The sequence below is a fragment of the Ictidomys tridecemlineatus genome, chromosome 10 (assembly GCF_052094955.1).
Source record: "Ictidomys tridecemlineatus isolate mIctTri1 chromosome 10, mIctTri1.hap1, whole genome shotgun sequence".
In the NCBI taxonomy this organism is placed as follows: Eukaryota; Metazoa; Chordata; class Mammalia; order Rodentia; family Sciuridae; genus Ictidomys; species Ictidomys tridecemlineatus.
In genome coordinates this window covers 26,688,158-26,705,589 of record NC_135486.1, presented here as the reverse complement: position 1 = coordinate 26,705,589, position 17,432 = coordinate 26,688,158, and the positions used below count along the sequence as shown (strand labels likewise).

Sequence of the window (17,432 nt, the reverse complement as noted above, 5' to 3'; positions counted from 1 at the left end):
TCTTTTCTAGTCTTTGATCTTGCAGAGGGTTTGTGTCTGCAGCTTATAATGGGACATATTCTGTATTTCATGTTAAATAGTCTCAAAAAGTACATTTTTCTGGCCTTCATATTCTTTAGTATAGGGCAAAAATGCAAACGAGTACTATTTGTATATATTTTATTTAATGGGCTAGTTAAAAACATCCTGTGATTTAGTTTTAAGGTAAACTAACTCCCCTTTTTCAAAAAGCAAAGCATCTTTTCAAGGACATTAAAATTTGGGAATTAAAAATCATAATACATTTTTGTGTAAATTACAATTGCTTTGAAATCCATTATTAAGGATTTAAAAATTCCAAATTCCAAATATACAGCCACATGAGCCTTTATTGTTCTTATAGTTAGTGATAGGAAAAATATTATTTCAAAATCCAAATCAGATTATTTATGACTATAAATAACCAAAAATGCTTGCTGACCTTGAGGCACATTACTCTGAACTCTTTTATCTTAACTCTAGTAAAAATTCATGCTGTTTGAACACATCCACACTCAGGCCAATGAACAATTATCTTTTCAGCTCATTATAACTAGATTGTCTCATTATAAACTTTTGCAGAAACTACTAGAAATGATTAGTTATTCATTTAGAATCCCATCAAAGTATTCTTCAATGGATGGAGAAATAATTATAAAAATAGAATTCCAACTTTTAAGAATGTTTTCCTGTGCATATATCTCATACTATTAATGCTCAATTGAGGAAGGATTGTTTATTAAAGAAAGAGGAAGAAAGAGAGAAAGAAATTCAGCTTTTCTGTATGATATTAAAAATTTTATTGTCAGCTTTAGTGAGATGATTCTTTGAGAAGAACTCTGCTTTTTTAAAATTGAGAAGTACTAGAATTAGTTGATAATTAAGACACTTATTTAAATAGATGGGGATGATAAGTAGTATTCACAAAATGTACAAATATGAGTTTTAAATATAAAAGATGATAGGTCATTGTGTAGTCTACTCATAAACAACATTATAACTAAACAAAACTGAAATATTTAAAATAGGTAAAAAGCAACACTGCCAGGTATGGTGGATTGATTATATAGACGCTTGAAACTGAAGGCCACAGAATTACAGATAATTTGAAGGCTACATAAATGAAAATGCTTCTGAGATAGAGCAAGGATCATTTGTTGAAAATATGAATATTTTTAAAGTTATAGTAATTTTCTAAAAATATTTAAGGTGATTGTTTAACCTGTCTCTTATAGCTCCAAAGGAAAATGATGAAGTATCACAACATATTTTTTAAATGGCAAATGTTTTAAATGAGATGTGTTAAAATCACTAATGATTTTACTGAAGTTTTGTGTGTAATTTAAATTAATAATACGTATTTGAAGCCTAAAGAATATTAGTGTTTGTAATCGGTTTGATTGTTTAATAAGTTGACTGAGATTTAGGTGGAAAGTATTTTAAAATCATCCACCAAAGCATTTAAATTATACTTACAGGCTAGATGACTTTCTATGCATGTGCACTCTATTATTGTGTCAGATTGACCAGTGGTCTTGGCTGTTCAAAGGTCAGTGGTCACAGTTGTCCTGAATTACTAGGTCTTTTTTCCTGTGGACCCTCTGCTGTGTTGCATGCTGTAATCTTCTTAATGGCTTCATTCCAATATTCACACATAATATTTTAGATTTATTGACTGTTAGAAATACTACCATGCCAGTAGCAGTTCCGCTACTCTTAAGGTATTTAAAATTGGAAAAATAAATCAGGGCAAAGCTTCCAGGAATCCTTTGTTTTCTTGAGGGAGGGGAAAAAACTCTCTTCCTGTCTTCTGACAAGAACACTTGTTTTTTTATTTCATCATTTCACTATAGATTTGTATCATTAATATATACACACACACACAAATATTTTATGGGGAGTGATTTTAGTGATACTGATTATTACATGGAATACCTTTTAAAGGCATTAGATAAATTAAAACATGGTTTATGTGTTTTCTGTCTGTTAACACATAACTAAATTTTTGGTGGTAGTATCATGTAGAAATCTTTGAACATATACAGTCTGAATGTTTTGAAATAAAAAAGTAAATTTCAACTATCAATCATAGTTAGGCTTATTGTTGTATGTTTTTATAAGTGGGAAAAAGCTAGTTGAATTAAATATAGCATTTAAATCTCAAATAAATCCATTTTAATTTAAGAAAATAGACTATTGAAACCTTCCATTCCAAACATTTATACAAATTTAGTTTTAATTACCTAACAGTTTAAAACAGTATATTTCCAAGGTATTACTCTTCATTTTTAAAATTATTTTGGAGATTGCTGCTATTTCAAAAATAACAAATAGTGTAACCCACTCTTTGGAAAATTAAGCTAATGATTAGAATTATAATAAGATTCAGGAAATCCAGACTCAAAAAAATTAAGGTAAACAATTGTAAACTACCTCCCATAGACAGAAGTAGGTTAGAATTGACATTTGAAAAAGTTTTGTGCATTAGGATATTCATTACAACAGGCAATTAATTTGCCTGTATTTCTTAACTGTCTGTAAATAATTTTGTCTCATTCGGTTTTAAAAAATAATGTATTCTGAGGTAGATCAAAATGCTTATCCCTGGGCTGGGATTGTGGCTCAGTGGCAGATTGCTTGCCTCACACATAAGAGGCACTGAGTTCCATACTCAGTACCACATAAAAATAAATAAAATAAAGATATTGTGTCCATCTACAACTAATTTTTTTTAAATGCTTATCCCTATTTTAGATAAGAAAATCAAGTCACACAAAGCATGGTGTATCTCATTTAGTGCAGATAGGTTGATCATCAGTCATACGCGCCAAGTACTAGACCATGATCTGCTCAGATAAATGTGATACACAATGTAATAATTAATCATTTGAAATTTAATATCAAAGTTCATTTCCCATGGTCATATTGTTAAAGAAATATCAAAATAATCTATTTGACTTAAGATTTTCAGGATTGTTCTAAAAATGTTGTTCTCATATTGTATATTATACTATTGGAAAATTTGTTTCTGTTTTCTACCGTAAGAGTGTATAGTAAATATAGTGCATTTAGGAGTTATTGTACAATTCACTGTAGACCCCAGTATGTGATAAAATAGCTATAATTAGTAAAAAGAATTTTTGATAACTAAAATATTAGAAAGATCCTATTATATAAAATGAACTTATCTAAAATACCATGCATGTTATAGTAAAGCCTTTAAGTATTATCTGAAGAAATGTGTTAATGATTTAATGTGATAGGAAAAGAAAAGACATAAATTACTCTAAAGCACCCAGAATCACTAAAAGCCTAAAAACCTTGAGAAAACACCTAAAACTTTGACTTTAAATAACATTTTTGGATATCTACACTTATTTGGGAATAAGTTGGAAAAAGAATTAGCTACTTCAGAGAATTTTTAAATCACCTTTCCTAAAACCATTGTATACTGACCTCTTAGGCCATGCAAATTGTCAATAGATATGTTTAATTCATTGAATATTTCCTCTAATCTAACATGAAGGTTTAACATGTTAAATGTCATAATATACATTATAAAGAAAAAAAAAGGCCCCAGAGAATATTATATTAGTTCCAGGTTTGCCTCAGCTCTGCTATAATCCTTATTGTGTCTAATGGTAAGTGAAGCCTCTAACAAATTTCTGGGATGGCCATGTTAGAAAGTATACAGTTTTATTCAGCTTATTGCAGAATTTGGAGAACATTTTATTTGGCTTAGAGTAGATTTCAGGGAAAATACTGCTTTCAGCGTGTCTCTGAAGTGTGTTCATGAGCATGCTCTGAGTTCTTAGCTTTATACCACACAGCCTTGACGCAGTACTTTGTATATAGTAGGTATTCAATAAATGAATTATATTAAGCAATTATGTTGAAAGGAAACATAATTGCTCTTCTTAAAAGTTTGCTTTTAAAGTCCCTGTTTACAGTCATCTCCTGGAAAATTTTGTAAGGATATTTTCATTTGACTTTCATAATAAATAAAAGAAGAAACCTATAAGCATATTTGAAATATACTTTTTTGTCTAAGAGTATAGCATTCTATTTCCTGTATTTGGAAAAGAGGGCCATCTTGTGAGGATATGATTTTTTTTTCTGTACACTAATTGAGTGTCTCTGGAAAGTCACTATTCTTTTATAAGTGATTATTTTCAGAGATGTGATATTTAAAAATAGACTTTTTGTTTCTTTGTTTGTAGGTAAAATAGTATATATATATACTATTTTATATATATATATATATTATATATATATATATATAAAATATATATATATATATATATATATTTATATATATATATATATATATATATATTATATATATATATAAACTATTTTCCAACTGTTCTCCTGGTGTATATTTTAGGAACGTAAGCCTTAAGTGCAAAAACAAAAATAAAAAATTGCTGAAGCCTTAAATATGCTTCCAAATATTTCAGAGATCTTTGTTATTTTCTCTTAAATGAATGAGGCAAGCTGTCCCTCCCACCAGACTTTAGTAATCCCCCCTTTTATGTCTCTGTACTTTTGCCATTTATAAAGTTGATTTATTGTTTGTTACTTTTAGTGATTTTTAAATGCCCATGAAGTCTTTGGCTTCCTCATGACTTTGTATTTCATATTAAATTACCCCGTTTTCTTCTGTTGCCCACACCCTCTCCCTCCCATATTACCTTAATAGCATGTGTCTCTCTGTTCTAAAGCTATTTTTTTAAAATGTAAACTTTGATTTTTAACTATTAAAAGAATTTCCAATTTATTCTAGTCCTTTAAATTGTTGACTTTTCCATATTCAAGAAACTCTTTTGTATGTGATATTGAGAGCACTGTCACCATAGTTATTCCCCAGTCTTTCTTATATCATGACTTGGTTAACTTTTAAATGAATTATGATCCTGGTGTCCATAACAGATATTCTGCTCGAGTAAACAAGAGGAATAAATGTAAAAGTATGCCTGAAACAGATTGTTGATATGCTAATTTAGTTACTTTTTCAGTCTTCACTGATTCAACAAGTATTTGTCAAGCATCTGCTATCTGCCCATATTTTGCTAAGAGCTGGGGATATAGTGGTGAATAAGAAAATATATACCCCAGTTTTATGCTGTTTACATTGTGTTAACAAACACTTATCTAGTATTACAAGTTGGGTCAAATGTTGTAAAAGAAAGGAAAAAATGTAGTAGAAGAGAAAAACAAGGAGATTCTAATTTAGATTAAGGGTGAGATTGGTAGACTGGACCTGTTCTAGGCTCATTGATACAGAGAAAATCGTTTGCAGTTGTTGTGTAGCAAGTAAATGTCTTTTGTGGTAATGTACAGGCTCTTGAGAGCTCAGATGTTCTCCTTGTATACCACAGCAGTAAAGACTGTAAGCCTGAAGTTTGTTTTTTTGTTAAAGCATGACAACCCCCTGATGCTGTACCAGTTGCATTGAGGGTGGGATTTCAGCAGCACCTGTTTGAGAAACTATGTAAGCAGTCAGAGGCTTGGTCTATATTCTTATTTCATATCTGTCACATATCCTTTTGTACTCTTTGTCTCTTCTTTAGATGACATATTTATTAGGGTACAGACTAAGCTGCTGTAATAGAGACCTCTAAACACCCTTTTCTAGATAAAAATAGAAGTTTTTTTTCTCTGTTGTGTAATAAATAAGAGGAAAGTTGTTCAGAGCTGTGGGGTGTCTACTATCCTTCACACATGGCATTCATCTCCAGGGTTAAGGTAGCTGTTCCACTACTCTTTGCCCTCAAATAAAAGGGGAAATCCAGGGAAGGGCACTCATACCCCTTTTAGGGCATAGCCTGAAAGTGTCACATTCCTCAGTTCACATCCCTTTTGTTAGAATCCAGCCATATGGCCACACCAAGGGATGTTGAGAAATAGCTGGGTCTTAACTATGTAATATTTAAAACTTAAGACTTACATTACCAAAGAAAAGAAGAGTAAATGTTTGTGGACTGACAGCCCCATTTCTGCTACCAGCAAACTAAAGTGAAAATAATTTAGCTGAACTGACATATTATTCTTACTAGTCCACAGTGTTTGTGGTACAGCTAAGCTCAGTGTGTCAGGATTATCTTTCTTCAGAAGTAGCCTGAATGGTGGGTATGAGTCAAACAGACAAGCAAAGGAGGAAGAGGAAAAGCATTTACAAAAGTTGGGCCATGGTGAAGAGGTTGGCAAATTCAAGAAATGGAAAGAAGCCCTCTAGGTTGTGTGATAAGTAAAAGAGTTATGCAAAAGGAGATGGTAGAGATAGGCAGGAGTGATCAGAAGGGACTATGGTTCTTTAATAGACCTTTGGACTTTATTGAAAATTCAGTGACAGTTTTTAACAAAGGAATAGTGTCATCTATTTGAAGTTAAAAAATATCATTTTGGGTTCTAGGTCTGGAAGATCACTGTGAGTTTAAGAAATAAAGCAGATAGATCTGTGAAAACCATTTGCAGTGGTCAGGGTGAAAGATGATAATAGTTACTTGAATCTGGTAATACAAGAATTTAGAGAAAAGTGGACAGACTTTGAAAAGTATATCAGAGGTAGAATTGACAAGCCTTGGTGAAGTATTGCCTATGGGGATGAGAAAGGGTAAAATGCTGAGGAGGACCTAAAAATTTCCTTTGAGAACAACAGAATAAATGAAATTGACACTGTTATGACCTTGAGTTTGAAGTGGTGTGTTAGTTAGCTCTCCAGCACTGTAACAAAATACCTGAGATAAACAACTTATAAGAGGAAATGTTTATTTTAGCTCATGATTTCAGAAGTTTCAGTCTCCATAGGAGCAAGTAGCAGAGGAAATGGCTTCCCTCTTGGTAGCTTTATGATGAAGAGTCAGGAAAAGGCCAGAGCCTGAGTATCTTTCAAGTGCATGCCCCAAGTAACTTAACTTCAAAAATAATAAAACAAGACAATTGATACTTTTTCATTATTAATAGGATTATGTGATAATAGCCATATGACTAAGATTTCAAATGTTTTTCTAAATTCTGAGTTATATTTAAGTATATAGAATTCATGGGAACATACACAATTTTTTCCCAACTAAATGTACAAGTTTGGAAATTAAATCATAAAATGTCATTTCTCAGACCACATATTGAAAAAGTGCAGAAGAAACACCATCCTTTTATAGATAAAAACTGCTAAAAGCTAATTAGTGCTGCAAAGGGCAATGGTAACGGGTGATAATTTACTCCAGTGACCTAAAGGAAGAGAAAACAGTAAAGTTGACATAATCATTTTATGTGAGATTGATATCTTTGTATCTAAAATTGATTTTTAAAAACAATTTCAGTTTTACAGACTATTTTTGAGCATTCATTGTCTCATATAAAAGCAGTTTATTCAGCTGCTTTTCTGGTCTCTGAAAAACAGGAACAACCTCAGATCTATAGGCACTAACAGTTGAAATCTTCTAGTTTATGTTGATGTAGTTTGTAAAAGTTGAAATAATATATAAATAACACAGGAAAAAGGGAACCATATTTATTGCTATTTTCAATCTCACATATTTGTAGGAAATTAGATGGAATGCTCATGAAGAATAAGCACTGTCCAATAGGAATATAATGTGAGCCACATATGTAATTTAAAATTTTTAATCTCATTAAAATTCCAAAGAATTTGATGAAATTAATTTTAGTGATATATTTTATTTATCCCATACTTAAAATACTGTTTCAAAATATAAACAATATAAAAATTATTCATGAAATAGTTTCTATTTTACACTTAGAGTAAATCTCAGTTTGGATGAATGACATTTCATTTGGACAGTGCAGTTCTAGAACACATATTTTCTTTTCATTTTCTGTACATTCATACAAAGCTTAGAAACTATGACTGGGTAACTAAAAGTAAAGGTTAAAGTTTATGATTTGGTCAGGAAGGGATTGTGAGATTGATACTCCTGGATAGCTCAAGCAACAGTCATGCAGTCAAGGGCATAATGGAGTAAAACCAGAGGGGTGGGTACACTTGATTCCATTGCCTGTGAGCAAAAGTATTATGCTTATTCAAAGAATAATGTGTGCTTGATTTATAGAGAGCTAAATTGTCAATTTCCTATTTTATTAAAAAGTACACTTTTTTGCACACATAGAGCATGACTTATTTGTTTTTAATTTTTAAAAGCAAAAATTAAAAATTCCCCAACCTATTTAGGTTAAATAATATTTCTAAAAATTAAGAACATTTTCTTTTCCTTCCATCGTAATATATTTTGGGGATAGTAATTAAATATGTGCCCTGATATTCATTTCTATTGTTTTGTATTTTAAAACCATTTGAAACTTAAAAAAAATAATATTATTCAAACTAGAATAAAGAGCATTAAGACAGAAGATTTATTTTTGTATCCTTCAACTGTATTATTGTTTGGATATGTGGATTACCTAAAAATGTTCATTTATTGAGGTTAGATTTTAATATTAAAAATTCCCTCTTAAATGAATCCTGGTATATGCACTTTGTGGGCTAAATGAATTAGGCTCTAAACTTTTATCTGAATCTATGGAGCTTCGATATAAATTGAAAAGATCACAGCTATGGGGAGAAGACCTATACTGCAAAGGCCTTTCTGCATAGATTATGAACATCATAACTCAATAATTTTTTCAAAACTATGGTTATAATTGGACCCAATGGGGGTCTGTTTCTTTGATCAGATCACAGCAACTGTGACTTCACACTGGAAAATGTCACCACTGTGCAGGTTTATCACCTGTAGAGCTGCTCTTTCCTCTGATGCTGTGCTCATTTCTCATTAGAATTATTCAAAGTTTAGTTGTTAATTAGGTTGACACTTCAATTACAATCATCATCTACAAGACTAGTCAGGACTACTTGCATAAGGAAATAAAAATATTCCTTTTTGCATATATGTGTAAAGGATAAATGACATTATTTTATTATCTGGTAGTTTCATACAGTAAGAACATGCTCTGTTAAGGGAGGAATCCAATTGGAATTTGTCTCAGTTTTTATTAAGAAAACAAAATTGTTACATAGTTTCACGTTTCTGTTTTAAGCATTGATGGGGATTGTATATGATGATCAGTATTTTTAAATATAAAGACTATAGTTTTCCATTTTATGTGAAAGAAATTGAAGTGAATTTGATGCATAGGAGCATGTTACAAAACTCAAAAAAATGAGTTTACATCAGGAGTAGAATTCATTTAAACATTAATCTGATAATATTGTTCTCTAAAGTGCGTAGCACTTGAAATTAAAGGATGGAATATGTCTGAAAAATGATAACACATTTAGGTGACTTTTAAAATCATACAAATTCCTAGATGAATCTTTCTTAATTTAAAAGCATTAGTACTTTTTTGATTACTGGTTTATGATATAGTGACATTGAACTTAAGGCCAGCATGTGGTAGTCTGAAAACTAGAAAGAAAGTGTATATCATATATTTTCCTCTTATTAGCTACATAGTGAGGGCAGGTTAATTCATGTCTTTGCACCTCTTATCTCTTCATTCATAAATGGGATATGAATTCTTTTCTTAGAAGACTATTGTGAATATTAAATGAGACAATGTGTAACATTTGCAGAACATAATTCTCCACTCATGGTACAGTCTCAATAAGTTTATCTCTTCTTCCCTCTTTTTTTCCTAATAATGACAAAATATGTCAACAAATGACTGGAAAATTACATATGCAAATGAAGCTTCCAAAAGTAAAATAAAATTCTAAGTGATCCTGAAGAACCCACAACAAATAACCTTACATAGCAGAAATGAGCTATATTCAATGAGCTTCACCTCAAAACAAGTGGACACATGTTGTAATTGCTAAAAGTCTGCAGAAAAGTGGCTCACAAGCAGTTTACTGTAAAATAATTAAAGCTTATTTATGTCAAGAGGCCTTGGGAAAAAAAAAAAGAGAGCATAAACCAATTTGCATTAGCACGTTACTATTCACTCCTGCTTTGGTTTCAATTAACAGACCAGCAGGTGCTCGCTGCAGTTAAAAAGATAAGCTATCAGGAAGAAGGATGAATTTTTGGCTGACCTGCAGACACTGTGGTTTGCCTGCTGATTGGGTTCGTACCTCACTGTACCAATTTCTGAGGTGTTAATTTAACTGTTCTTCTCTGTCATGCAGGTCTCGGCCTTGAAAAATAAACTGAAGAAACAGTCTACAGCTACTGGTGATGGACTAGCTAGGGCCTTTCTTAGGGCACAGGCTGCTTTGTTTGGATCCTACAGAGATGCTCTGAGATACAAACCTGTAAGCATTTTATTTCATCACTATTGTATAATTATTTGGAATGAGGCAAAAGAAAGAAACATCATTTTAATATCACACCTTAAAAAAGTATCATGTCTATCTTATAAAATCCAACATAGTATACTATAAAACATCTCCAATTCCTTGGCTTTCTGTGTTAAGTTTTTTGGTAAACTTTAGTTAATACTTCCCACATTCTTTTGCATATCACCTTATTAAAATTCTAAAAATGGAACATTTACCTCTTAACTAATTAATTGTGTTGAAACATAAAGCACTTATCTGATCTTGTTAAAATTATTAAGAAATTCATCAATCAAATTTATTTAATGAATTTAAATATGACAAGTACAATGTGAAAGTTTAAGAAGTTAAAACTGAAAATTTTTGCAATATTTGGAAACTTAATTGTTTGCCTATTGTGTAACACTTTTCTAAAGTGGGCTTATCTATTTAGTGTATTTTGGCTAATTTTGCTGTTAATTTCACATTCTAAAAATGGTTGTTGTGTAGAATTATAGCCAAGTTTTTAGGTGGTCTAATCAGCATTATTGATTAAGGTATGTTAAATTGATTTATAAAAATGATTATACTACTGTTCCATGACCAGAGAAGTATATTTAAAAGGATAAAAACATAGAATTAGTAAAAGTAATACAAAGACCTGCTGTTTATTAGGAAGTTTACTAAACTGTAGTACCCTTAGTCACTAGACTTTGATCTTATTTGTAGAATGAGTATTCTTATAGTTTCTCTATCTTTCAGGGTTGGTTTGTAAATCCCTATTGTAAAGTAGGAAATACTAAACATATGTGAATGTGTTCAAGGGTTATTGAGTTATTGGAAGAGTCTTAAATGCATGAGCATATTGGCTGCTGTCTCTAAGTAAATGTGTATGTCCATTTTACATGCTCTGTTAGCTTTATGTTAGCTGTAACAAAATACCTGTGGTAATCAACTTATAAAAGGGAAGGCTTTATTTTTAACTCACAGTTTGGATGTTTCAGTGCATGGTCCGTTGGCCTCATTGTTTTTGAGCTTTGGGAAGTCAGCTCGCTTTTGCAGGGAGCACGTGCAAAGCTCCTTATCCTTACTTCATGGCTGGGACACAAAAATTAAGGAGAAAGGGTCCAGGATCTCAATATCCTCTTCAGGAGTACATACTCAACAAATGGAAGACCTCTCCCAATAGCTCCACTGGCTGAAAGACCAAGCCTTAACATGTGGGGCTTGCGGGGTCACTTATCTAAACCATAACACATGCTAATGCTTTAAATGTATGCATTTATAGAACTCATAGTATCATACATAACATACAGAGCTCATATAGGAGAGCCTTAAATATTGTTGTTAGGATCTCACTCTTTGCAAGACTAGAAAACAGTTATCTACTCTCTAATAAGGCATATACATATTCAATTTATTCAACTTAAAACAGAAAAATTAGTTTGAAAGACAAAATTAATGATTTATTATGATTATAGGATTTTTTTGTTATAGGAATTGATTTGGAGTTTATTGTATAGGAAAGAAGGTTAAAAATATAATTTTGCATGAATTTTACCACATTTAAATACTTATTCCTTCTTTTCCTATTTTTATGCCTTTAATTTCTTTCGTCTGTCTAATTGCTCTGGCCAGTGTTTCGAGAACTATGTTGAACAGAAGTGGTAAGAGAGGGCATCCCTGTCTTGTTCCAGATTTTAGAGGGAATGCCTTCAATTTTTCTCCATTCAGAATGATGCTAGCCTGAGGCTTAGCATAAATTGCTTTTACAATGTTGAGGTATGTTCCTGTTATCCCTAGTTTTTCGAGAGTTTTGAACATAAAGGGATGCTGTACTTTGTCGAATGCTTTTTCCGCATCTATCGAGATGATCATATGGTTCTTATTTTTAAGTCTATTGATGTGGTGAATAACATTTATTGATTTCCGTATATTGAACCAGCCTTGCATACCAGGGATGAATCCTACTTGATCATGGTGCACAATTTTTTTGATATGTTTTTGTATCCGATTTGCCATAATTTTATTGAGGATTTTTGCATCTAGGTTCATTAGAGATATTGGTCTGTAGTTTTCTTTCTTTGAAGTGTCTTTGTCTGGTTTCGGAATCAGGGTGATGTTGGCCTCGTAGAATGAATTTGGAAGTTCTCCCTCTTTTTCTATTTCCTGAAATAGCTTGAAAAGTATTGGTATTAGTTCCTCTTTAAAGGTTTTGTAAAACTCTGCTGTATACCCATCCGGTCCTGGGCTTTTCTTAGATGGTAATCTTTTGATGGTTTCTTCTATTTCCTCAATTGATATTGGTCTGTTTAGGTTGTCTATATCCTCCTGACTCAATCTGGGCAGATTATATGACTTAAGAAATTTATCGATGCCTTCACTATCTTCTATTTTATTGGAGTATAATGATTCAAAATAATTTCTAATTATCTTCTGTATTTCTGAAGTGTCTGTCGTGATCTTGCCTTTTTCATCCCGTATGCTAGTAATTTGAGTTCTCTCTCTTCTTCTCTTCGCTAGCATGGCTAAGGGTCTGTCAATTTTATTTATCTTTTCAAAGAACCAACTTTTCGTTTTGTCAATTTTTTCAATTGTTTCTTTTGTTTCGATTTCATTAATTTCAGCTCTGATTTTAATTATTTCTTGCCTTCTACTTCTTTTGCTGTTGTTTTGCTCTTCTTTTACTTATTCATCTTTATAAACTAACATTTTCTTTTTGTTTTCCTTCTAAAATTTGTGAAAAACTACAGATTTGAGGACAGAAGTAAACTGAAGTGAGAAGAGAAACATTTTTTAATAGATTTAAATTGTCAATATGTTGGGTACAGTGTGGAATGATTAAAATAGCATGTTTTTAACATTTTTGAGCTTCATTGAGCAGACAGGAATATAAGATTTCCATGATTTTCAGTTTTTTCAAAACAATCTTGAAAGCCATAATTTTAGTACCTGTTAGAAATATATAATTTTATCAAAGAATATCTTTGTTTTTATTGATCCCATTTGTTAATTTTTCTAATTTTTTCCTTTTAATTTTTGATATTTTCTCTTTTTTATTGCTAGTTCTTTTAGGGAGCTGGGGAATAGTATTTTCATTTTGTATGCATTTTTATTGACTTTGAAAAGTTTTTAAAGTTATTGAAAACATTCAGGTTTTTTAAAAATTTGTTTTTCAAAAGTAACAGTATTCAAGGGAAACTATTCATATCTTTATTATGTTTAAAATGTGTTTTAAGTCATTTTCTTTACAAATTGTGTCATAATTTATTAAAATGATTGCTTTTTTCTAGATTATTTTTGTCATTTGTGTAATAGGTATATGTACTTTATATATTTTTGATAGATATAAATAAAGATGGATCAAGTATTGAAATTATAATATTTCATGATTTTGCCTATTCATGAATATATTTTAGTAGAATCTTCTTACTAGTAGAGTATAACTTTAAAGGAAAAACCTACTAAATACCTTTAAGGTAGATATAAATTCTTTCATTAGGCCTGACTTTTTAAAGTTTTATGATTGTTCATGGGTATAGAAATGAATCATTATTTCCTTTACTGACAACACTTAAAATGTGTTTAGGCCCAGACTAACCAGGGTGTCAGGCTATCTCTTCACCTAATGCTGAGCAAGTAATCTGTCTTCCTTTTACTTTCTTTCCAAAACTTTGACCTCAGTTTATATAATTCTGCCTGAGGCACCAGTAATCTCAAACTTCTCAGGCTCCGAAACCTTTATTTATAATTTTCTTTCTTTCTGGCAGTTCTTTTATCTCCTTTGATTTTAATGTTCAGCCAAGTTACTTCCTGATTCTTGACTCCATACTTCATGCCTGATCCTTTCTTTCTGTGAACTATATATTCATTTTCCTTAATATACTACTTCTCCATTATTCACTGATTATTTTCTTGTTATTTTTACTTATACTTGTAATTTTTTATTGCTATTAAAGCAGTAACTGACTGCTGAGCACCCATTAGATGCCAGACATTGATAGGCCCTAGAGATAAACACTTCCATTTAACTTTTACAAGCCTTCAAAACATTACCTTTTTATTTTAAAGATAAACACAATGATAATCATAGAGTTGGAAAAACCTCACTGTGTTTCCCTAGCTAGTGAACAGTGGGACCTGGATTAGATTGTTCTTTCCCCGTCCCTCTCTCCAGTGTAACATGTTCCTGTTCCATCTTGCCTGTTATCATAGACTCCTGAAGGTACATTTCCTAAAGGTGTATGTCTTCTTAAATGAATGTGTTGGGGCTCAGAAAAATGATACCCCAAGCTGTGCTTTGACATGCTGATCCAGAGGAAGTCTCAGAACTAAGGTTTCTCTGACCTTCTTGCCTTCTTTACCCTACACCTGCTGTGTCCCTCAATGTCTTTGGTCCTTTCTTCCCAGAAGCACAGGGCGACTTTCTCTGAGGTTGCCTTCCCAGAAGGAAGGCAGTTATTATGAAATCTTATCATGTAACCAGAAACGTTAACTGTCAGAGACAATACCATTACCATGCCCATAGGGTAAGTTAAAGTATGGTAACTCTAACTTACCCTATGGGCATGCTAAGTCTGTATATGTATCTAGTGTATAATGATGGAAATCAGAATAATTAGCATTAGTATCACAGGACATGGACAGGACTATCTCCTCAAACATTTATTATTCCTATTTGTTGAGAAACTTCAAACTTTTCTAGCTGTTTTTAAGTATCTCATAGATTGTTTGAGACTGTGGTTTCCCTTCTAGACTATAGAACACCAGAAGTAATTTCTCCTAAAAGTATTTTGATGCTCGTTATTAAACCCAAGACTTTATTTCTTCTTAATCAGTTTTTGTTTTCTTGTAGGACTTTGAATATATCATCCCAATATCTTCTGGCCTGTAAGGTTTCTGATGGGAAATCTGATTTTGTCTAATGAGATTGCTGTAGTCGTGACTTGTCACTTTTCTCTTGTTGTTTTTAGAAGTCTATCTTTATCTTTGATTTTTCACTTTGTAATATGCCCTGGAGGTCTTTCTTGATTGAGTATACTTGGGATCATTTGAAATTACGGAATCTGGATATCCATATGTCTTTCAGGACTTATTTTCAACTATTTTATTAACTTGGATTTTCCTGTATTTAATGTCTTTTCTTATCTCCTTTCAGAACTCTCATAAGATGAATATTTCTTTGTTCAACAATGTCCTTTATGCTTTTAAGACTTTTTTCATTCTTTTTATTTATTTTTTTCTTTTTGTCTGAATGGGTTATTTCAAAATATCTGTCCAAAAGTTTATAAGTCTTTGTTCTGCTTGGTTCTATTTTTTGTTGAAGTTCTCAATTGTATTTATTTCATTGATTAAAGTTTTGAGCTACAGAGATACTGTTTGCCTCCTTTTTATTATTTATGTGGGTCAAATTTCTCATTTATATCATGAATTATTGTCTTCACTTTGTTCATTTGTTTATCTGTATTCTCTTGCATATCACTGAGTTTTTACTTAGAATTGTTCTTTTGAATTCCTTTCCAGGTATTTCATAGTTGTCCTTCTTTATCATGAATATCTGTTTATGGAGAATTATTGTGTTGCTTTGGCAGTATCATTCTTTTGCCGCAGTCCGGCTGCAGCAAAATAACCGGGGGTGAAGAACAACTTGTGTACATTGATACACAGGAGAGGGAGCCGTTTATTGTAGGACCAGAGGGGTATATATATTACTGAATACACAGCTTATCTTAATTAGCATAAACTAGATACAGCAGTCAACCAATAAGAAATCTCCACACTTAATGGCTCACTGGCGCCATCTTGACTTGTTTACAAACCCTAACATTTTCTCTTGCTTTTTGTGATTTTACTTATATGTCTGCATTTCCAGTGTAACAGGAATCTTTTCAAGTTGTAAGGAGTAGCTTTCATAGGAAAGGAATTTTTTGTTCAAGTGTGTAGTGTAGGATGTTGGGTAGCTAGATGCTTTGGCTTTGGTTCTAAGTGAGCACAATATAGCCTTCATGTGATTTCTTTAACTGTAATCAATGTTAGCCATGTCTACATATGCCTCTGTAGTCTAGACAGCAGCATTTTGGGGTGTGTGTGTGTGTGTGTGTGTGTGTGTGTGTGTGTGTAAAGGTAGGTAGTAGTACAGTTTTACAGTGAATGACTTGTTGCTTCTATGTTATTTCTTTAGCTGTAAGCAGTATTATCCATGTCTACAAGTACCCAGTAGTCTAGACTGCTGCTGTTTTTGGAGAGAGTGGTACAATTTTGCAGTGGATGTGGATTACCAAATATGTATGTCCTCAGGCCCTGCAGAGTTGAGTTTTAACAGTGGTGTAGCTTACAGCAGCTGCGACCACAATCCTAGAGACATGGGATGCAGAGGGGACTGTCTGTAGGTCCCAGGAGTCAAATATAAGTGATCCTATGGTTTGTGGTGGCAATAGCAACAAACATTCCCAGTATCACAGGACATGGACAGGACTATCTCTAGTGCTTGCTAGGTGAGCATGGGTAATACTGGAGTTTTTCGCAGCAGCAGTCCAGTCCCAGTCCCAGAGTATTGGGATACAGAGGGGCCTACTCTTTGCTCTGTGAGGTATGTGTTGGTTCTGAGGACTTTTAGTAATATCAGCCAATATATTGGGATGCTCATGGACCCCTGAGGCATAGAGTCTAGCAGTGATTCTGTTCTAAAGATGGTGCTGTGCTGCAGTGACTTGATTTCTGGGATTGAAAATTGAATTAGGGGTTGGGAGGGGCTCATTGTGAGTTCCTTCTCTGGGTCCAAGCAGTTACATGGACCCTAGGCAGCTCTTTCAACTGGATTAAGCCTGTGAGGCTGTGGAACACTCCTCTACTTAGAACTGCTGACATGATGTGATGATGGTGGTCACTTTTCCCCATAACTTTTTCCTGACATTGTGAAGTTCCTTCTGGCTGAGGAGCAAGGGTCACAGTTGCAGTACGCTTTGTTCCTCTCTCTGTGCTGCCATTCTGTGTCTCCATGCTATTTAGAGTTCCTGTTACTCCTATGCTGAGTTTCAGAGTTCTGCCTTAGTCACATTCCTTGTGATGCAGCCCTTTGTTTGTTGCCCTGGTTTATCCCTGTGCTGGAGGTGACTGCCAGGCCATCTCTTCAGCT

The 17,432-nt window shown here is 32.6% G+C and overlaps 1 protein-coding gene across 2 annotated transcripts in view; it reads left to right on the top strand.

The window, feature by feature from the left end:
* Dennd1b (DENN domain containing 1B) overlaps positions 1–17,432 on the top strand; it is a 221,848-nt gene that overhangs the window by 136,303 nt on the left and 68,113 nt on the right. For both annotated transcript variants that reach the window (XM_078022530.1, XM_078022531.1), the window contains one exon: positions 10,169–10,294. In XM_078022530.1, coding sequence (XP_077878656.1) covers positions 10,169–10,294 — 126 coding nt within the window. The remainder of the gene's footprint in view (positions 1–10,168; positions 10,295–17,432) is intronic.